The sequence below is a fragment of the Raphanus sativus genome, chromosome 8 (genome assembly GCF_000801105.2).
Source record: "Raphanus sativus cultivar WK10039 chromosome 8, ASM80110v3, whole genome shotgun sequence".
In the NCBI taxonomy this organism is placed as follows: Eukaryota; Viridiplantae; Streptophyta; class Magnoliopsida; order Brassicales; family Brassicaceae; genus Raphanus; species Raphanus sativus.
The window spans coordinates 14,193,900-14,217,816 of NC_079518.1; the positions used below are offsets into that span (position 1 = coordinate 14,193,900).

The 23,917-nt window shown below is 31.1% G+C and overlaps 1 protein-coding gene and 1 long non-coding RNA gene across 9 annotated transcripts; both read left to right on the forward strand.

Annotated features, from left to right (window-relative positions):
• The first annotated feature begins 8,949 nt into the window (after positions 1 to 8,949).
• LOC130498554 (uncharacterized) lies at positions 8,950 to 23,244 on the forward strand. 3 transcript variants are annotated; one of them, XR_008937451.1, is made up of 3 exons: positions 8,971 to 9,190; positions 9,596 to 9,662; positions 22,955 to 23,244. It is a non-coding gene; the product is annotated as an uncharacterized LOC130498554 (long non-coding RNA). The 3 variants fall into 3 exon arrangements; XR_008937449.1 differs by lacking the exon at positions 22,955 to 23,244 and adding an exon at positions 9,724 to 10,711 and having other exon boundaries at positions 8,972 to 9,190; XR_008937450.1 differs by lacking the exon at positions 22,955 to 23,244 and having other exon boundaries at positions 8,950 to 9,190; positions 9,596 to 9,720.
• LOC108836435 (protein LNK1-like) lies at positions 11,177 to 14,230 on the forward strand. Of its 6 annotated transcripts, none has more exons than XR_001947142.2 (7): positions 11,177 to 12,112; positions 12,263 to 12,411; positions 12,516 to 12,651; positions 12,748 to 12,888; positions 12,979 to 13,119; positions 13,292 to 13,483; positions 13,706 to 14,230. XR_001947142.2 is itself a non-coding variant. In XM_056992007.1 (6 exons), the coding sequence occupies exons 1-4, from the start codon at positions 12,014 to 12,016 to the stop codon at positions 12,841 to 12,843; spliced, it is 411 nt and encodes a 136-aa protein (XP_056847987.1). In that variant the 5' UTR covers positions 11,317 to 12,013; the 3' UTR covers positions 12,844 to 12,888; positions 12,979 to 13,119; positions 13,280 to 13,483. The 6 variants fall into 6 exon arrangements, 4 of the variants coding, with proteins under 4 accessions (XP_056847987.1, XP_056847986.1, XP_056847988.1 ...); XR_001947143.2 differs by having other exon boundaries at positions 11,177 to 12,053; XM_056992007.1 differs by lacking the exon at positions 13,706 to 14,230 and having other exon boundaries at positions 11,317 to 12,043; positions 13,280 to 13,483.
• Positions 23,245 to 23,917: the final 673 nt, after the last annotated feature.

Genomic DNA, 23,917 nt, shown 5'->3' on the forward strand with positions numbered 1-23,917 from the left:
CCCCCCCAACACCATTTCCCCACCCCCGAAAAAGGAAAATGAAAAAAGGATTATGCTATTAATCCGCCTTCTAATACCATGGATCTAATAAAAACCCAGAACAGCTAATATTTTTTAAAGATTCCTTAAGTTTTTGATGAAAATTTTATTATCTCATCCAAGAAAAAAACAAAATTTATTTATGTATCAGTTAGTTTATTTTTGTTATTAATAACCTACTATAAAGTCGTTAAAAAAACCTACTATACAATTGATGAAAATTTTATTATGTAATCCAAGAAGAAAAGTACTATAATAGAAGAAAAAACAAAAAAATTATGGAAAAGTTAGTTTATTTTTGTTATTAATAATCTACTGTACAGTCGTTAAAAGCCTACTATAAAATTGTACTTTTTATATTTAAATTTAAATTTTATGATAACCTTTAGATATTCCTACACATGATTTAGGGTTTAGGGTTAGGATTTAGACATGGTATTCCACCGACGCAAAAATCCGACCCGAAACCGACTCGAAAATACCCGATCCGAAACTGATCCGAAAATTTGCAAGTATCTTTGGATCATAAATTTCTTTTACCCGAAAGAATCAGAATAAAAAAGAACCGACCCAAATAGACTCGGACCCAAAAAGAACCGACCTGGTAAGAACCGATTTGTACCCGACTTAAAAACATGTATATCCAAAACTATGATTTTATGTGTTCTATTTTATGATTTAGTTGAAATATCTTTTGCTAACAATATTTGTTATTATTTTGTAACATTTTTAAGTAAAATGAAGTTTTAAAATTTAGACTTAAAAATGTTTTATTTTAATTATTAATAGTTTAATTTAAGTTATTTATATAAACTTTTAGATATATATGAAAAATATTAACTAAATATAGTATGTATGTATTTTTCAGATCCTAAATACCCGAACCTGATTCGGATTCGATATGGATCCGAAATATTTTTGGTTATTTTACAAGTATTAGAATTAAAGATCCGAACTGACCCGAACCCGACAAGATCGGACCCGAAAAAATTATAAATATCTATCAAATTTCTAGGACCCGAAAATCCGACCCAAACCTGACCTGAAGATTCGGATGCCCAAACCTACTTATACTCGTATTTTCTATATTAATATTATGTACAAAAGGACATAGGTTCATAACGTATGTAGATAACATATGTAGGCTCATGAATTAAACGAGAGTATTTGTATTAAATTTAAGGTTATCATATCTTGTAAATATATGTATGTCCAATATCAATATTTATTGATCCATTTATGTTTATCTGCAGGTATAAAAATATTAAAATGTTATTAATGAGATTTTAAATTTCTTTGTAAATTTGAAGGTATTTTTGAAAATTTGACAGTTTCTTTAAAAGAGAAAAACATGAATGATTATGTTTTAAAGGTATAGATTATTTAAATATTTTGAAAAAATGGTGGTTATAAAGAATTCTAGTTAAATATATTTTCATTTTAATTTTCAAAAATAATATAACGTTTGAAATTTGATAGGAATTATAAAGGTATCAGTTATTTTATTTTCTTGTGGATTTTACTTTTGGACGCGCCTCTGATAACACATGATGTATGAATATAAGCATGCCAATGTACTTTGTGGTGGGAAGAATCATATGCATCTACAAGATAATTGTAAGTTTGTAACATTTACAAGATAGGGTGATTTAAGAGAAGTGCAGACTCGGGAGATGAGACGAGTGATGGAGTACCCGTGTTCTCCAAGAATCATCAAGCTCTGTGAAGTCTAATAAAACTGGAATTTGCAAGATTTTGTTTCTAATGGAGGTGAGTTGCTCTCTGTTTCATATCTCTCTTCACGGGAAACTTAAAAGTATAAAATATTGATTATATGCTCATCTGAACTAAACCTTCTTTACTGGTTATATCTTATAGTCTAACGACTGTTGTAATGCTAACACACTGTTGCAACAGCTATTTTCATCTAAATACTTGTCTAACAATTGTTGCAACAACTGGTTTCATCTAAATACTATGAAGTGGATTTGGTGTCATAGTACTAACTCCTATTCTTGGTTACTCACTTATGCTTAATAACAAGGCTCGAGAAGAAGGGATTGTGAGGTATATATTTGAGCTTGGAGCCTTGGAGCACAGTGGAAGTTCCAAGGTTTTACAATCCACTAGCCACAGCCTCGCAAGATACGATATGTCAAGTAATGAAAACTTCTCTCCAACTCCGTAGAGAGCAAAACATTCCTATTATGCACCAACTGAGTTCACTCTACAAGCAGATGTACCATTTGAATCCAGACAAAGAGGAAAAGACCTAGTGATCACTAGAGAGTAAAAGAGCTGTTATTAATCCAAAAGCCCTCAGGGCATGAGCCTCTGTTACAGCATCTATGCTTTCAGTGTTAGCTTAAGATACTCATACATGGTGAGATCCTTGTACATATCTTTCTCCTTCTTACCTCTGAGAAAGTCCACCACAAGCTTCTCTAACAGATCTTATGTTGTTTTACCTCTAAGTTTCTGCTCCCCCATGTTCCTTTAGTCATTTTTCTCAGAAGAACTTGGGACGTAGACTAGAAGAAGTTGGATAAGCAATGTGTATGAAATGTTGTAACATATCCAATCCTAAACAAAAAGAGTTTGACCAAAGTTAACTATGTGGAAATCAAAGTGTTCTTTCTACTCTCATCGAGAGTGTTTATGTTTTGAATTACAACAAATGCAAGAGAGTAAAGAGAGAATAAACCAAAGCTTGTGTTAAGAGAAACAACACAAGTAAAGAGAAAAACAGAGAGTGAAGAGAACAAAACAGAGAGGGAACAAAAACAGAACAAGAGATGGAGCTGGCCGTGAGTGGAGAGGGTCAAGCAAGAAGTGGCCAAGTCCATGTGAACGGCCAGCAGCAGAATCATATGGCCGAGAATATCATGAGCACCTAGCTTTTAACCAGCCAATAGCAACACAATCGTCAATGACAAATGTTTCTTCACTATATACTCTTTCTCTGCACAAGCTTGGAGTGAAATTTGAATAATTAAACCGGCTTGGATATTGGTGAGAACCAAACCAAGATGCAAAAGCAGAGAGGCTTTTCAGAAGGCAAGTTTAAAGTTCTCCTTGGATACAAATTCATTTTAAAGATATTGAATAGTGCTCTTAATACATTAAAACAGAGATTACATACTTTGTCACTTCAGAAAGATGTAGAATGACAGACCACTACACTTAAAAGTTCATAAAACATCATTCATTTAATTAAACTGACCCATTACATGATTTGATTAAACTGACCCATTACATAATTAAAGAGAGAGAATCCATACTTAGACCTAGAGACACCGCTGAGACCTAAAGACATTAAATTAAAAATACCAAATTCAAACACCAAGTCTCCAGAAACAGAGACACACCACTTAGATCTAAAGACATTAAATTAAAAAGACCAAATCCAAACACCAAGTCTCGAAAACCAGAAAATATTGCTCGATCAGTTATTCCCCTTCTTCTTCTTCTTCTTCTCTTCCTCAATCTTCTTCTTCTCTTCCTCAATCTCTCTTCTTTTCTTCCATCATCTTCTTCAAAGCAGTAGCTTTCCTCTCCATTATTTCATAGAACTTCATATGCTTCAGCACCTCTCCTCCAACTCTGTATGTGAAACCTTTCTCCTCAACAACAATGGTTGCTTGCACATCATTGTCTTGTGTCACATTCTTGAAAGTGAAGCAAGGATAACCATCAAACGTACCATCTTCATGTTTCCAACGAAATTCAAAGATCTCCACAAGAGTCCACGTCAGCAAATCTATCCACCACATGCGATTGAGCTCTCGATCTTCAAGAGAATCCATGTAGACCTTGTCCATCACACACTCAATGACAAGCTCAAAGAGTTGCTCATCATTGGAGTAGAGAGTCTTTAGATCTTCATCATCCTTGTTTTCTTTTCCCTCCACCACTTTAACTCCTCCTCCTCCTTCACACTTCAACTTGGTGGATGAAATGACTCTCTTTGGCATGAAGGAAGGTTTACCAAGATGTTGAAAAGTTGCCCTCTTGTCCCTAACCAAGCAAAATCCAAACATTGTTCGAGATACATCTTTGGTGAGAAAATTAGCCATCGTGACTGAAAGGGAGAGAGAAAGAAACAAGAACCAGAGAAAAGATGAGAAGGACAAGGAAGATGGTAGCAAGAAGCTGCATTTAAGAACAATAAGATCACGACCTTAGTTGCCATGGGAATCAATCTAATTCCACTTTTTCTGATCGTTTCTTCTTTGTCTCTCTTTTTTATTTTGAGTTGAATGGTTTTTCAAATTTCTTGCCTATCCTAATCCGGTAAGTTTCAGTATAAGCTTAGTGTACAACATTGGAATATGCACTTTGATCACTTTATTTGTCGGTAGACTGTGAAATTTTATTCTGGTCATTATTATTTGGTCACTAGATCTTTATTATAGACTACATATTTGTTGTTTTCCATTTACATATAGTATAATAAATATAAAGTGAACTTGAATTTCCATTACTTGGATGTAAGAGTAATGCATACAGGTTTGTTTACTATAATGTAAAGTAGTAGTTGAAACTATAATTAGAATGTTGTTCTCAAAATATTATTTTTTCTTACAAATCTTTCTTCTTTCACTGAGTTGTCAAAATAAATTATTACTTTACCTTGTATTATTTTATTTAAAATAATATTATCATATCTATATTTATTCGAAATAAATTATCACTAACACACACTAAACATATTTAATTAAAAATACTAGCTAGATGTTTTAGATACGGGGGATTTATCATCTCTGAATTATAGAGAGACAAAATGGATTTTTTTTTGTTTTTACTTCCTTAAGAAAAAAACAAGAAACTTAGACACAAAGGCAACTTCTATGTAACATAATTATATATGTTCTCTCATTAAATGAGGACAAGACCAAGAAAAAATGAAGATTTTTTTTCTAGTATGCCGAAATGCACAGAAAAATCCTTAATGTATATAATATATAAATTAAATAAAATTTCGGTTACTATGATCAAAAGGAGTTGATGAAGTGTTACTTATGATTTGCCTATATATCTACTTTTATTCAAAATGAATTTAAAAAATCAAACGGTAAAAAAAGGGAGTAAAACTTGACATTTAAATCCTCTGTTTTTATCTCTTTCTCCTGGTTTATAGGCTTTTTAGAGACTTTATGGGGGAAAAACTTTCATGAAAAAGAGATGCGACTGTGGAGGTGTCTAATGAAGTTGACTTACAAATTCTCCCCCTCGTGACACGTGTCCATAAGAGAACTTCTTAGAGGGAAAGGTGTGTGTGTTTTTGTTCAGACAGAAGTCAAGATGGCATGTGGCTAAGATTTTGATACAGAAGCCAGAAGTAAAGTTAGCATGCATGCAGCTTTATCTTACAACATATAAAAATTATATTCATATATTCGTACGGCACGGCGCTTTCTCGTTCTTCTCTTTCTTTACATGTATGACAAATACATTTATGAGTTTACTCCCAAGGCATCTTGTGTTCTAATTCAGACACTTCCTCGTAGTGTTGTATTTTATTCATATGGTTTATAAATCCTCGAAGATATTTATAAACCATATTATAAACCATATGAATAAACATATGATTAGTTTCAAAAAAATAAAAATGAAAAATAAACATATGACGTGGCAAGGGACACAATGATTATAAACCATATGACGTGGCAAGGGACGTGGAGAATTAAATGACTACGCGGAAGGGTTGTATTTTATTCATATGGTTTATTCATATGGAGAAAATCATGTGTTCTATCTTCTAATTACTACAAGAACCTATTGATAGATATCATATAATTGTTCTATTGACGTGGAGAATTAAATGGAGCAAGGGGTTGATCCATGATATGCTGTGTGCCAGATTTATTTTTGGCTTCTGTATAATTTGGAATTACGCTTATGTATGTTTGGAGTTTCTTCATTTGCTTTTTGCTTAGAACCATTTCTCTAGTACACACCGTATGAAATCGTTAAAATTAATACAAAATTTGCTTCGCTCAAATGGATCGAAACCATGAAATATATAAAATCATATATTTTGGCTATATAAATGTAAATGGTGCAGCCGTAATGGGGATCCTTTGCTCTCTACAGAGTTGTAGAAGAAGGCTACTGAATGGAAGAAAAAAAACCCTTCAAATCTGACAATCAACAATAATATAAAGCACAATAGGTTAAGCTCGAGACGAGAAGAAATGCCAATATCAAAAAAAAAGAAGTAATGACAATAGCAAAGATAAAGTGTACAGTAACGTATGAAGAAATCAGCTATGTTAGATGGTTTGTTAATGAATCAAAAGGGTCCAGAGAGCAAATGCAAATATATATACTAGGATAAAACTTGTGTCTTGTGCATAATGAATTTATATAAAATTATTTAAAAAATAATTATATATGAAAAAATAAAATTTATATTCTTGATCAAATTAATATGTTTGGCTCTTGAACAATTTTTTAAAACGTTTTTGTTAATTACATCATTTGTTTACCGATGAGTTGATCACATTTTTAAAAATATTTTAGGTCCAAAATAACTTATCACATAAGAACATAACGTTTAGGCCGAAGAATCTCAGACCTATTATTTGGTTACAATAAAACTATATCAGCTCGGTTTTATATCATGATTTAACAATTTAAAATTTAATTATGGGTATAAAAAATTTACATTCACGTGTTAATCCTATCTATCTTCAATATTTTTTTTCTTTTTTTTTGTCGATTTTCATTTTGTTTATTTCTCGATATAAATATTAATTTTAGAGTTTATTCTCATTTTGTTCTTTTTTTTCCTGAGATTTAGAAATTTATAAAATTTAAAATTATAAAAGAGATCCGTACTTAAGTTAAGATTTACGTCTTGCAGAATAAATATTTTATATTTATTATTTATTTTATGTTTTCTGCATATTATGAAATAATAAAATAATAATATATCTTAAATAACTAAGAAATCAGTTACTATTATATAATAAATTGATATGCACATGTAAATTAAACAGCCACCCTATGTATATGATGTATAATTAATATAAATAATATTAACATAGATATATAGTATACTTTTAATATGGATATTTATTTAAGAAGGTTTCTACTCATATGATTTTATAATTATTTGCAGATTTGTGTAACAAAACTTTACACCAATGATTTTTTTTTAGTGTGGGATGTTTAGTGGTTTCAATAATTTATAATCATTTAGAAAAAACAATGAAGATTTCAAAATTAAAATATTAACTTTTCAATATATTTTCAATGCAAATATCAAAATACATGTATATATTTTCATATGATGTATTAGGCATGAACACTTTACCCGATATCTGAAGCCGCACCCGAACTTGACCCGAAAAATCTGAACCGAAATCCGAACAAAAGTAGCAAAATAAACAAACGGATATTAAGTTAGCAGATATTGGATATCCAAACCCGAACGGGTAATATCGAAACCAAATAGATATCCGAAGATAACCGAATATATGTATATTTAACTTATATTTCTAGTTAACTCCTCTCATTTTATTCAAAATAGTTTTATTAATGCTACACATATTTTTAGATCAGATAATATACATATAATTACGGATTAATACTCATTTGAAAAACATGTCAAACTTCTTGTTTGGTGCATTAACAAAAATTATATCGAAAATTTCAAAACAGTAACCAAATTACTGTCTTTTCTAAAAAAAAATTATCTCCAAATATATTAATCATTTAATCAATTGAAAATAAAAAAAACAATTAAGTTAAAGGTAGATTTTTAAATATAAGAAACTTGAGCAATGAAAATTTTGATTTTTTTTTCAAAATCTAAATACACGAAACCCGACCATAAATAACTAAACCCGAACTAAAAATATCCGAATCCGGTCCGAAATATAGAAATACCCGAATGGATATTATATTCCTATACCGAAATACCCAAAAATACGAAATGCCCGATCCGAACTCGAACGGGTACCCGATCATCCACCCCTATGATGTATAGTTTAGTTTAACATAAACATCTATTAAAATAAAATTATTTATTCATATGGTTTATAATCATTGTATCTTATTACATAAAATTTTAAACATTGATCACAAAAGATTATGTGAGATTTTTAACAGTTTTAGTAATTTATACTCGTTTTCAAAAATTCAAAATAAAACATATACAAAAATATAAATTTCTATTATATGATTAATGTAATTTTGTAATTTATTTTAATAATAAAGAATTAAACAAAAATGATAGAAAGTATACTGATTTTTAGCATATCTTTATTATTTTAAACCATTAGTTGCCATATATATATTTGAATCACATTAGGCGATTTCGTAGGTTTTATTTAAGAAAAAAATAGATGATAAATATCAATTTGATAAATCAGTGGTATATAATAAACATACTATATAATATAACATTCTCTAACAATTTAAGTTTGGACTAACAAATTTCTTAATTGATTCTCAAACCGCCGCGTAAGGAAAATTAGTATCTAATCTATTAAAATTGGAATAAAAATAGGAAATACCCCTAAGAGTTGCACAATATTTACAACATAATGCCACTGAAATAATTAATGAATATATGATTTTAATATTTTTTACCTTTTCCTTTTTAATAATTCAAAATATAATTACCCTATAAATAAACTATTTAATTACAGCTAATGCCACTAAGAAGCTAATTAATCCTAACTTTCAGTAATTATTGCATTTTCTGAATTTAAATCATACTTACCTAAATAGATCACATCTAATTCCATATCTTTATAAATAAAGGAGGCTTTTTTTCTCCTTGGAGGGGGGGGGGGGGGGGGGGGGAATTAATGCCACATGGCACTCTCTTTTAATCACTAAATTTCATCTTTCTGATTTTTTGTGGGCTTCTAATTGGATTTTGTATTTGGTTTTCGGTTTAATTTAAGAAGGCTTGGATTGTACACAAATTAGACCCACGTGGTCTTTTTCTTGAAGACTCCGGCCGCCTTAAACGATCACCGTCGAAGCTCTGTTTCTTTTCATCTTACCGGCCACCAAAACTGGAGATGTTACGGAATGAGGATCAATCGAAACGACGTCTTAAACGCTGTCATTAACAATAGCTCCACCATTACTTCCTTTCTGTGAATCATGGAGAATCCTCAGCTATAAAAAGGTATGTTCTATCCCGTCAAATTTATCTGTTCAGTTTATTCAATTATAAGTTTTTTTCTATTTTTAGTGTTATTGTTTTGCATGAGAAGATCTCTTTTTTGTTCTTAGCTGCTTCTGTTTCTGAACTTTAATTTAAAAATTAAATTAATTTGACGACTACACCCAGATTGATAATAAGAGTTTGATCTTATCCAAAGTCTGAATTTTCTTAAACTTTGTCGTCTTCTTCTTCTTGAACCAGAATTTTGTCTTTTTGTTTCCTTTTTTACTGACCTTCTTATGTTTATGTTTTAAAAGTTCTTGGATGATCTGTTCGACTGGGTTCGTTGTTCTGTTCAGTTTGTAAAATGTATATTTCTTTAGTTCATGTTGTTCTATGATACTGAATGTTTCTATCAACAAGCAGGAGTCAAAAGAGAACTGACCTACGTGAAGAAGCTTCGGCAATATATTGTCTACAGGAGATGACAATAGTGAGTGTCTTAACTCTTAATGTTTTTGATAAGTTCTCTTAAATGACAATGTTTACTACAGATCTGTACATGAAGCTAAGCGTTAGAATCACAACCCAAATACCCAAAACCGAATCAGTAGGACATTTTGTACAAACTTAACCAAAAAGTCGAACATATTTTACAAAATGACATTGGAAAATATTAAGGAGAACTTATAGTCGGCTTTCTTAAATTCACCAGTATACATTGATTGGTGGTGCAAAATGGTTCATTTTTTTTGTCGTCAAATGGTTCATATCTTGGTCTTATAGCAAATGAGTAACAGAGTAAGTTATAATTTTTTAAGCAAATTACACTTTTCGACTCTTATACCCAATAATGAGGGTCTCGCTATTATAACTCTGATCACCATGTTTAACATGAGATTGAGTGTTTCGAGTTGTTCTTATTATACTTTGTCTAAACATTAATCATTCATCGCCATTTACATAAAATATCAAAACACATACGACCCCACAATAAACGACATATACATACTTTTACATTTTAATATTTAATCAGTAACGTAACAAACGATAGCAAAGGCTTTAGTTTTCAGGTTATAATTACGTAGCGGTTTCTACCTTGCCTCTTCGCCTCTTAACCCTTCTCTTGCCTTTTAGACTATATAAAAACTCTCGGCCTCACTTGAGAACATATTCATCTGCACGCACCTAGGTGAAGCATAGTTTGCTATTTGACGTACCAACACCCAATTCCATGGTGAAGAAGCCTCCTTGGACCAACCGGCTTGAAAGCATACTCAAGTAAAAGAAACACTATACAAAACTAAAATAAATCATCTACAATCACCGGAAATAATTATAACACACAACGCAATCAAACAAACATGGCAATACTATAAAATAAAGTACACTAAATATTATACCAACTTTACATAAAAACATGTGAAAGCCAAATCAATAGGAAAAAAATAATTAACAACAGTAACAAAATATGAGTTACTCTTACTTTATATTTTCTTCAATGTCGAATTGAAAAAGAAATCAAATAGGAAAAAATTAAATCATTACATTTTACATAATTTTAAAATTTAATAGTTTTGTGTTCTCTGACAAAAATAATGCCAGTGATCACTTTTGGGAACTTAAATTAAAAAAAGTATTTATTACTTTCAATATATGGTAAATTTTAAAATTTTTATAAAATTTTAAAATATATTTAATTATTAAAATAATTTTAATATAAACTCACCCGCCCGCATGGCGGACCAACCCCTAGTAAATAATAAAATTAACATTATATATTTTACGTTCACTATTAGTTGGTCATTCTTTTTTTTTGTCCAAAGCAACTTATAGCTTACCACTAAATGATATTCTATAATTTACATAAAGACTAATTTAGTTACGTTACGCATATGCGATATCTATACTATACTAAAAGCTAAATACTATCAAAGGAGAAGCTGTCCACATCACCCAATTAAATCGGCCAATAGAAAAAGAGAAAATTGCCATGTCAGATTCGTCACTTAAATCAATTGGGCTTCAATCGCATTTCTCTGTTGGGCTTCGTAAAACATAGCCCAGTTAATGTTATGGACTTAAATTAATGTTATCTTACAATAGACGCCATTTAGAAACTATATCGTCTTTTTCCTTTGTCTTCATCTTCTCCTTTCCTCTTCATACATTCACCGTTACTAAGCCTATTTGCCATCAATCAATGGAGTTCTTCAATATCGTCTTAATGAATACGTTTCACCTCCTTCTTTTTATCCTTCTTTATATACTCTTTCCCCTTTCATGTCTACAAACCAAAACCCTAGATTATTTTAAGCTAAACCAAAACCAAACGGCAAGTCCCGTCTCCTCCGTCCTGTCTCCACATGATGTGTGTGAACCTTCCAAAAGCTCTGAAGATTCTGCAGATGAGGGAATCAAAAAGACGTGACAGTGTTGAGGGAGAGAAAGCCATACGCTCTAAACGTGGGAAAAGATGTTCTGTCTCCAACGATGATGTATGTATGTGGTCATCTCGGAGACGGGGATTCCGGTGGGTAGATAGCAGAAACAGCTATGAGATTGGAATAAAAAAATTACGTGCTTTAAACGGCGGGAAAGTCACGCCGGCAACAGAGCTACAGAGACATTGAGTTTGATCTTATCCAAAGTCTCATTTTTTTCCTTTCAGGGAATTTGATTTATTTTATTTTCATTTAATTTTCCAGGTTATATTGGTATTGTTTTAGTTGGTTTTAAGCTCTGTTTTATGTTATAATTTTCTGTATTCTGAAAACCGTTGAAAAAGAAGAAGCATTACTTTTTACCTACTAAAGCTTCAAGAACAGAGAATCAAGATGCTATATGGTTGGAATACTTGCTGACCCTAAAGAGGCAAGAGTTGGTATTAGAGAGACTCCTTACTTCCGATTCAATCCAGTCCACTTATATCGATAGTAAATTGTAATAACAGATTGTGTCCAGACTATTTCATAGAATCAACTCTTACGTGTGCAATTGTTTACATCTGTGTATTTACTTACGTGTACAATAATTAATATAAACTTACGTGTACAATTGTTTACTTTGTTGATTTGCACTCGCTTGCTCCAGTTGGATGTTAGGACGAAGCTTTGCATAAGGGACAGCTTATACCGATTGGCAAAAAGCGCAGAGCAGAGACATCATTGTATGGATGCAAATGGTGGAAACAGACAGGTGAAAGGTGCTGGCTCGCATCTCGAGACTGGTGAAACAGACAAGTAAGCACCAACTGCCTACTTCTCCTGTATACTCATCATTTTATCTTCTGCTATGTACTCACTCATCTTTCAGTTGTTTTAGATTCTGTCATTAATATCTACAGGTACGTGGGATTCTTGGATATAGAAACTGATACAAACCCGATAGACCGATCCATAGCTCATTTGCTGTTTCAAAGACCCTCAGACTCATCTCTTTCATCAGATCACGATGTTCTCTCTTATAAATCCCATCCAATGGTAACTTAAACAAACACTTACTTCTTACGCACAGCCATTCAGACTTTTGCAAACTATGTCGCATAGTGGCTCATTCAGTCATCATAATCTCCACAGATTCCTCAGCCCAACAGTAGTCCGAGCCTGAGGATAGAGAACCAAGAGGAAACCCAAGAACTTAGAACCGAAGCTGTAGCATGTGACAACAAGTAGTGATGTCAACTGGAAACCGACTCTTTCAGTCCTGAACCAAACTGGGTAACATCTTTGTATTTACTTCTCTCTTTGGCTTTAACCTTATGCTGTATCAGTTTCCTTATATGTGATCAACTTGCTATTTCCAAATAGACTAGACAGAGGCTCGGTATGGAATCAAACATGCCATCAGCATCAGCTTCTCTACTTGGAAATCACAAAGACGAAAGCCTAGCTGCTGTTTCGTTGAACAGTTGATTGAGAAAGTTGATGGATTTGCTGCTGTCTTCCCAGGTTAGTTAAGAAGAGTTTTTTTGTTCATGAACTTGCCCTTTCTCTCTACAAGGATATTTTGATATTGTTTCGCAAGTACAAGATTTTGATATTCTGTTGCTGATGTTACATGCGCTGCCCGAGGCGCTTCTGATATTGTTATCACTGAGCCTTGACTCAGTGTTATCATCAGCGCAGTTATAACCACTCGAATTATACAATCAGTGGGATGTGAGAAGCCCTCTAAAGGAGACGGTGTCGTTTTGGCTAAGATCGATCCCACGGAGGAGAACGAGCTCGCTCATCAGTATAGTGTTCAGGGCTTCCTCACCATACTGTTCTTCGTAGATGGCGAGCACAAGCCTTACAATGGAGGCAGGACCAAGTAAGTCAACTCTCCATTTTTTGTAACTAAAGTTCAAATCTTTATTGTGAATTGTATTGAAAGTTCAAATCCTTAGTGTCAATTGTATTGAAAGTTCAAAACTTTAGTGTCAATTGTATTGAAAGTTCAAATATTTATTGTGAATTGTATTGAAAGTTCAAATCTTTAGTGTGTTTTTTTGTATTGAGGTGCCTTTTTTATTGGATCTGATTTGTGATGCAGAGAAACGATAGTGACGTGGGTGAAGAAGAAGATAGGTCCTGGTGTGTATAATCTAACCACACTAGATGATGCTGAGAAAGTGTTGACTTCTGGGAACAAAGTCATCTTGGGATACTTGAACTCTTTGGTGGGTGTTGAGCGATTTTCCTGGTGTCAAATATCTCTCCTGCAACTGCTTGGATGGAGAGATGTCAAGTGGTAATGACCAGAGCAACGAAAGTGTGTAAATCCCTCGAACACGGCGAGCCCATCCTGTGGAGCAGTTTCAGTTGCAGAGCACATTTGTGAGCAGGCTATCATGATGAAGACCCGGTTCAGGTTGCAGGAAACATCCTAAAGAAGGCTCGCACCCAGTAATTGTTAAGGCTATCGAACTTGAAACCTCACTATTTCTCTTTTGCTTCATTGCAGTATTGTTTATAAAAAAAAAATTTCAGTTTGTTTTGTTTCATTGACCATGTTTGCAACTTTTACCACAATTAAAACTTATTAGTACTTATTACATTCACGTGTTTACAGATGTCTTTTAATTTTCTTAAGCTCCACTAAGGTGCCTTTTTTTAAATCTCAGCTTATTGTTTCTTCAAATGTATTATTAATTCCACCATCTTAATTAAAAAAAGGTTTAGCACTTGGTTTATATATTCATCTGAAAATCTGAGTTTATGGTTTCCTCGACTTTGTTTTAAGCTTCTACGACCATATAAATTTAAAACGTATTGGCACTTATTCCACACAGGTGTTTGTAAATTAGCCTACCTTGGTGGTCATATAAATGAAATCAACTGCACTATTCCCTACAAAAAGAAGAATATATTTGATGCGTCCAAATTTATTTTTATTAGATGAATATGTCTCCGAGTTTTTTTGCCTAAATTATTGGAATATACAATCAAAAATAGACCATAATATAATTTGTTTTAGTGACTCGGTTTATGTCTATCCCTAGACACTTTTATTATACAATAATTTAATTTGGTTTAGATAAACTACTAAACTATTTAAAATAAAATTAATGAAATAAACATTTAAATATGAGGTTCATATCAACAAAATACATAAAATATATATTATTAATTAGATTATATAATTTACATGTATTTATGCTATTATATTTTAATTGATTGGTTTATTCGGTTTACTTAGTTTGAACGGTTTAGATATCAAAGCATATCCATATATCCCAATTTCTAAAAAAAGACATATGTTCGGTATATTCGGTATCGCCAAATTTAATCTACTTTCTCTAGCTCGGTTTGGTTCAATTTTAATGGGTTGGTTTTATCGGATTAAAACACCCCTAAATAATTCTAATATCAGAAAATCAAGTTTATTATCCAAGCTACTCTTTTTGTTTTTTAAACAATGGATATTCACCAACTTTTCCATGATTTTGAAAATATAAAGCTCCCATTACAAAAAAACATTGAAACATACGATCGATAAATAAACTATCAACACACTTTTCCGCGCGTAGCGCGGAGAGAGACTCTAGTATTTACTAAAGGATCTTCTATTTGTGCGCTCCTGCATCAACAAAAATAAAAATATATCTTTTACAGTTAAGTAATTGATTGTAGAAAATTTTATTTTTTTTGTTTTTATTTTCAGTAGTTAATCGAAAAATATATACGAAAAAACATAACAACTAAGTCACAGAGCATCCGAATATTCTTTTGGTATTAACTATACTAGATTTATAGTTCCAAATGAATATAGTAAATTTATCAATTCTATTAAAATGGAAGTACAAAATAATACATCTACTATTAAGTGACTTTTTACAAATTTTCATTCTATTTAATTAATTTAAACCACTTTATTTGTTATATTTTCTAAAAAATCAAAAAAAAATTTACACAAATACAAAACAAAACTTACATATTTTCAATTATTTTATTATTATTTTTACATTTCTTTTTTCACTCTTTTTAATTAATTCATTAGTTATATATCTTTAATATAATAGGTCGACATCATTTATTTTACATATTAACTATAATAGTTTGACAATGTTGAATGAAATTGCTCCATTATCACAAGAATTCAAAATGGTTAAAAAAAAAGTGTTTTAATTTGTTAACATAATCAGTTAGGCATATACATTTAGATACATGTTCAGATACGAATTGTTTTTTCCAGTGCCGGGTGTTTTTGGATCTTGAAATCAGGCTCATTCATGTATTATAAATTTACATGTGGATTTTAAGTTAGAGTCTTCTCAAATCCATATGGATTAGGTTTTGATGTATAGAAACCTAAAATTATCTAAAAACTAATGTACATGTGACTGGTTCGGATGTCCCGAAAATAATCATATTAACCGATTTAATTCAGGAATTAAATTCAAACTAAAGATAGCCAAAAGTAATCATACTACCCGATTTGACTCGGGTTCGATTCTGATGAATAGAAACCTAAAAATATTAATTACTTATATTATTAATTATATGATGACACATATAAAATATATAACAATAATCATAAAAAATATCATTTTATAAAAAGAAAAAATTGCCTGTGCGGGTCAATTTCTAGTTCTAATTACGTGACAAATTAGCATACACTTTTTAATTAGTACGAACTAAATGTTATAACTTTTTAATGTTTCTCCTTTAATTTATAGGAGATATAGTTATTTCAACAACAGAAAAAAGGAAATAATCACCTCAAATCTCTGTTAAAAAAATCACCAAATAGAATGAAGTTAGTCAACAACAATTTGAAAGGGCTTAACAGAAAAGACATGACATCAGATATGTTTTAGATATGGGGGATTTGTTTTTGGGAAAATTGTTTTTGGGTCAAAAAAATGATAACTATGTCGTGTTAGACTAATCTCATATATTTTATGTTTCATTAGGCTAATTATTTTCAAAATGGAAAAATTGCCCTTAATTTCAATTATAAATTCAAAATTATAATTAACAAAACAATTATTAAATATTAAGATATAATAAATATTTAAAGTAATTACAATAAAAGAAAACAGTAAAAATCCACATATTTTCGGAACTGAATATTTCCAATTGTGAAAATTTGATTTTTCAAATACGGAAACTGAATATTTTCTTCCCATATTTTCGGAATTGATTATCTTTATCCGTAGAATATGTATTCTACTATGTGTAGAATACAATAAACATGTTTGAAATCAATGTTTACAGGTTTTAGATTTATAGAATGCATAGATTCCGATTTCTACAGATTTTAGATTTACAATAATGTGTAGATTCTGATTTTCATAGATTTTAGAGCTATATGTAAAATACAATAAAAATGTTTGAAAATAGAATGTGTATTCTAAATATTTTTAGATTATTATTATTTACGTAGATCACGTATTCTAAACAAAGTAGATTCAATAATAAAGTGGATTTCATTTTCTACTTCGTAGAATGTCAATTCTCTTTCTGTAGAATAAAATATGAAATTATAATTAAAACACTTTTAGAACTGAAAAATATCACTACATAGATATAGGTATTCTATCAGTCGTTACTATTTTTTAAATTTTTTTGTTTGTAAAACTATTTATTTGATTTATTTTCAAAAGTACTAAAGGGTATTAGAGACAAAAATGGTACAAAATAAAAATTAGTCTAATGAGACATAGTTATAATTTTTTGCCTAAAAACAGTTTTTTTTTTAAACACAGAAGGGGATTTATCATCTCTGAATTATAGAGAAACAAAATAATTTTTCTTTTTGTTTTTCTATTCCTCCAGAAAAAGAGAAACTTAAACACAAGGCAACTTCTATTTAACATTACGTCAAAAAAACTTTTATGTAACATAATTATATATCTATCTTATTAAAGTAGAAGTACTTTAAGATTTTGTTTGGTAACAAGGATAAGAATAAAAAGAATTATTGATTGGAAACTTGAATAACATATTAATCAATACTATTAATCAATCTACCGAGATTTTATCATGATTTATCTATAATTCAAAAACAATTTAAATGGTAACAATACTCAGTGATTATAGAAATTAATCAGTCTCAATAAATGTAGGAACTAATAATTGCCTTAATATATATTAACATTCCTTATGTGGAAATGTATTATTGCATCATTCGTTCAAAAACTAACTATTAATAAATATCATAGTAACTAAAAAACCAATTTATAGGAAATAGTTTAACGTCGACAACTAATATAGGATCAGCGTTGACATTTGATCAAACAACTCATGATATAATTTTCTGTCTAATATAATTTTTTAGTATTTAAATATTTTTAAATCAAAATATATTTAATATTATTATATCACCAGGAGATTTTCAAATCAAAAGCTGTTGGAACCTACAATTTCTTTTCAATTTTAAATTTAATATATAAATATCAATAGTGAGATTTGTTATATCAAAACTGAGTTATATAATCAATTCAAAATATATAATTTTTTCTTTATGTAATCTTTTAATATTTATAACAAAATTTGTAAATCAAAAATTGTGCTGGAAGCTACTCCAAGAAAAGAATTATTAGTCAATCATAATTCTAATTTAATAACAAAAAATTCTACTTTAATAAGATAGATGTGAAGGTATATATGTAATTTATTCTTTCCAGATTTTCTTGGTATATTTTCTACACTTTAATATTTTAAAATATAAACATTTCGTTATTTAGTTCTGAAAATTGTTTTTCTACATTAAAAAAATAAATCTTTTCAAAAAGTAAAATCTTTTTTTCGTCAACAAATAATATATTTTCAAACTGAATTATTTTTTATTTTATTATCATTACCATTTAAATCCCTATAATCATAAAAGATATTTTCTCAATTATTACAATTCCTATATATTATTTCAATATATTTGCCCCATAATCTAAACTACTTAAATATCTACATGTGATATCTTTAACATATTTTTCACATTTGTTTATATAATTATCTTTGACAATAACTACCCTTGATTAAGGAGTATATTTCAAATAAAGTCCTAAGATTTTTTTCTTTCTCTATTATATTTTAAGTATATAAATATCTATAGTGAGATTTCATACTAAAAAACCAATTGCAGTCAAATCACGTTATATTTTCATCAATGTTTTTTAAACCTGATATGGACATTGAACTGAATGACTTTCCAAATCACCGAGATCAATTGCGAGTGTACCGTGGATTACTAAATAAATTAACATTATTATATAATAATATATTAACTATAAAAAGAAAAATATAGAAAAACTCAAGTTAATCTGTACTTTTTGTTTATTTAAGGTTTTATAAGTTTTTTCTATTCTACTGTTTTATAAATCTGTTTTTTTTTTCTGTTTTATAGGGTGTAAAAATTGCAACTGTGTGCCAAAAAATCAGATTTATCATATGCAATGTGGTTTACCAGTTAGAGAGTGGAAGACTATCGGCACTTTTAAAGTTTTGGCTGCTTTTGGACAATATCAACCAATTGCGCATCAATACAAGTTGATTTTTTTTAGGAAAGACCGTGGTAACCAAATATGATTTACAATTTTTTTCATTTCCTTATAATTTTATATTTCTCAAATATTTGAAACTAAATAAATACACATTTAATACACATTGTAAGATTTAAAACTATTATGAGTTCTGTATAAATAAGCTGTCAGACACATTCAATATATTTTTCCTTTTGCTCCCAATATTTCAAGGAAGTACGTGATTACATAATACAGTTACAAAATACAAAGTTTAAAAAATAAACAAAAGCAATACAATTTCGAACAATTAATTTAAAGTTCTGAAATGTTTATATATCTATATATATCATAAAAAAAGACCCGTCCAATATCCACACAGATACGCAGATCAGCCTCTAATATTATTTACGACAGTAAACTATAAGTAGTAGAAGTTGTATCCCCTAATCTTATGTTTTTCATAATTTTATATATATCATAAAAAAATACTCGTCCAGTCGGGCGGATTAAGATCTGGTATTCTCTTAAAAAGAAGACAAGACTAAGGAATCAATGACGATTTACCAATGAGCACACAAAAATCCTTAATGTACTGTATATAGAGTATATTAATTAAAAAATAAGTTACGCATTAAAAAATAATGTAAGCAGTAACTAAGTAAGTACTAAATTAAAGCTAAATTGGCTGGAAAAACAAGAATCAAAAGAAAATTAGCAACCCATGCAGGAAAAAAGTTATTTAGTTAGTTGGATAGAGAAGCAATAGTGAAATTACACAGATACCCTGCAATAATATTGAAGTAGTGTGAATAGGGTGTAATGCTACATCATTTTTTAAATTGCTGCCACATCCTCTGGGTTTGCTAGCAACAAGGATCCCTTGAGCTTCAACATGTGTCCCTTCCAAAAGACAAGCAAAAGCTTAATTAATCAGAGTGAGAAAACCAGAAGAGTACGTCACATCTCCAGGAAAAAAAATAAGATACATCGGTAATTTAGGTTTAGGGGCATCTGTGAAATTATGAAATGTCAAATAGTGATTATCCATATACCTAAATAATCTTTTTGGTGTATATCAAGTGCAATTGTCCAAATTAATATGTATAAAAAAGATTTATTATTTAATTAAATTTAAACAATTAAAAGAGAAGAAAGAATCACTAAATGAAATGTGGTGAAGAGGTTCTTACTTTTTTTTTTTTACAGTATGTCTGCAATGAACTTTTCCTGACAAAAAAAATTATCTTTTCTTATTTTGTTTTAGTTTTTAATTTCATTAATTGGTAGATATCTTCTTAGATACTATACCAATGTGGTTGCCCTTAGTAAAAAAGTAGTTGATGAAGTGTTTATTATGATTTGCTTATATGTCTACTTTTTTTTTTTTGATAATCCGGGGGTTCCCCACTTACGCGGGTCATTCCTCCGGGCTCGGTCAGGCAGCGGTCCACTTCACCCGAGAGGGTTATACCTGGGCTGAGGACAAGACCCAACACCCAGTACCGCATTTGGTGACATGGAAGAGGTAGTTCCCCTCCAGGTGTCGAACCAACTTGTCTTCCTACCATTCTTCAATTGAAACACATCAGTCATTCCATTACAATATGGAGAAGATAATCTCTCATGTGTTAGTCCATCCAGACAACATCCCATAAGCAGGAAAATCACTTATAGTCCACAAAACCATAGCTCGCATCGCAAAATTTGTTTTCGATGAACAATCATACGTCCTCATCCCTGTTGACCACAAATATTTCAACTCTTTTATCAGTGGTTGTAGAAAATCATCTATAGACTTTTTTGGATGCTTCGGACCAAGTATTAATATGGTCAAGACTTTTTTTGGATGTTTCAATTGAACAATCATCCGTTGCATGCACATCTCCGGTGGTAGGTTGGATGGCGTAAGAAAGACTGGCCACAATAAATATTGTCTCCCTGACATTCCTAATGGACTAAATCCATTTGTGCATAATCCAAGATATACATTCCGGCTGTTTCTAGTGAAATCTAGATATACTTTATTAAAATGTATACAAACTCTTGCATCTGATGGATGAGTCATCTCACCATCCGTCTGAGTATGCTCGGCATGCCATCTCATATTTCCAGCAGTCTACTCAGATTAGTACAATCTTTTCAATCTGTCCGTTGGTCCACATCTTTTGGTACGGTATCCTATTACTCCCTCACCCTTTCGGTTTGAACCGTGGCTTCTTGCAGAATCGACATTCTTGTAACTTCGCATCATCTCCCTAGTAGATCATGCAGTTGTAGATGCAAACGTCAATCATCTCCGAAGGCAACCCAAGACTATAAACCAGTTTCTGAATCTCATAATAAGAATTATCATACACATTGTCTTCCGGAAAATACTCTTTAAACAAGTCTGCCCATGCATCCATGCAACTTTCAAGTAAGATTGTGATCAGTTTTAATATTTATCATTCTAGCTGCCAACGACAATTTAGAGAGACCTTCTCTACAACCACTGTAAATTGGCCGATTCGCAACATCTAACATTTCATAAAACTTTTTTGTATCTATATTAGGTTCTTCAACTTCATTATCTACAATGCATCAGCTATCATATCATGAATCCTATCATAATCTACCATCTTCTCCTCCTTATGGTAACTATTTTCATTATGCAAATGATCAACCGGTTCATCTTGAAAATTGCTATTACTACTACTAGTTTCATTCCCACAATTATAACATTTTCCATGTTGAAACCAAATATAGTAATGTGATGTGAAAGCTCTATTTACTAAATGCTTCCATACATTTTCACGAGTTTCCAATTTTGAATTATTGCATTTCCGACAAGGACATAACATCTTACCGCGCATGAGCGGTGTAGAATCTGCTTGATGCATAAATGTCTCCAACCTTTCGAGATATTCTTTCGTCACTCTCCTGTGAGTATCTCTGTGCTTATACATCCATCTCCGCAACTCGAAGATATTCCTATAACCAGCCATTTTTTTCCTTTCACATTTTCTTTTTGGTGTGTTTCAAATGAAACACAAACGACATATTTATAGGAAATTTTTGAAATCGGAGGGTGAATTTTACTAGGAATTTACGAGGAAAAATAGTTGGTTAGTCGAAACCAAAAACATGTTTACAACTAAAAAGTAGATGGATTTGATATTTTGTCGCTAAAACAACGTATAAAGTTTCGTTCGTAAAGTACACACTAAATTACTTCGGCTTTACGATGAAACTAATTTTCATCGTAAGCTGCACGTTATATTACTTGTTTTTTACGACGAAAAGCTATGGTGTTACTTTACGACGAAAACCCATTTTTCTTTTATTCAATCTTGCCCAACCAAACGTATTACAAGAGATAGAACACTTTATTTTGTTATTCTAATGCAATTTCAAATTTTGAGTTTGTATATTTTATTAGGTTACTAATAGATAATGTAACATTATTTTAATTTGAATATTAGATTCATTCTGCGCAAGGCGCGGATCTCATCCTAGTTATAATGTATATTTAAACCTTCTCTTTGGTACTCTTTTGGATGCTAAGATGCGAAAATCTTTTCTTGATTCCACTGGTTTTCATCCAGAGCAATACGTGAAGTGTCCACGTGAGTTGTGAATATGGGTTACAAAAAAAAAATTGATCCAGAGCAATACAATGCACTGTTTCGGTCTTAAAACTAGCGGTGTATCCGCGCTTCGCGCTGATTATTATACATTTTTTAAATATTGTATTGCTGTGGAACTTGATGAGCTCGACAATGGCTTTGTTGTATTGACATTTGTCGTCTTTTGCGATTATTGAGTGAAAGTTTATGAGTTGTTGTGATTTGTGGTAGGCTTGGCTATGGAAGCAGATGGTGTTTTCTCAGTGATTTGTTGAGTGCGTTAAGGCCGTTGTATGGCAGAAAGTGGTTTTTGTTATTACTTAACTAACATTCGACCATGTGGGTTAAACTGGTGTGAACGGAATGTGCCTGTGTTTTTTTTTCAGAAATATAATTGTTAATTTGGTGGGGTGACGTGATGAGTTTTTTGTGCAAATGTTAAATCGTCGAAGTTTCTTTTTGTAAAGGTCCAAGTGTTTACTTGCAACCATTTGTGAAAGGGTTTATTGTCGTATCATGTTTGAACATTTTTTGGGCCGGCAGCAGTATCGCATTACCAAATTGAAGTACCATTTTTGTGGTCAAATACATGTGAGACTTAGCGGAAAAATATGGGTTGAGGTAGCGAGAGCCGTAGTCGAAGCTAGATTTTCTTTATTTAGTAGCTATGAATCTCCACCGCTAGTGGTAGTAGTATTAGCAGTTGCGGCAGGGTTCTTCATATCCTTGGATGTTGCAGATTTTTGGAGGCCTTTGTGGTCGGAGGTATTCCTAGCGACTTCTTTTTTCTGATTCAGCTGAGGCCTGAGTGTGATGTGTATATTCGACCATCACAAAATTGTTGTTGGCAGCAGTGGTGAGTTATTCAAGATCGTTAATCAATATCTTACACTTTAAGAAAGCTGTTCTCGGCTTGAGTTTCATGGTCAAAGTAGAAGTGGGTGTCGGAGGTGGTGTCGAAGAAGAGGTGGCTTTTAGTCAGACATAAGGCTAGTATTAGAGTTGTCGTTATGATGCTTTGTAAAGTGAGTATTAACAACAACACTGTAGTTACCTCCTAGTAATTTAGGATTAATGTTTGTAGCAACCAAGACCTTTGGATTCCCACTAATACGCATTAATTTGTCATGTAGAAGACTTGTTCCCATTTCAAACACACTAACGCACATAGTATATATTTACTTTACAGAGATG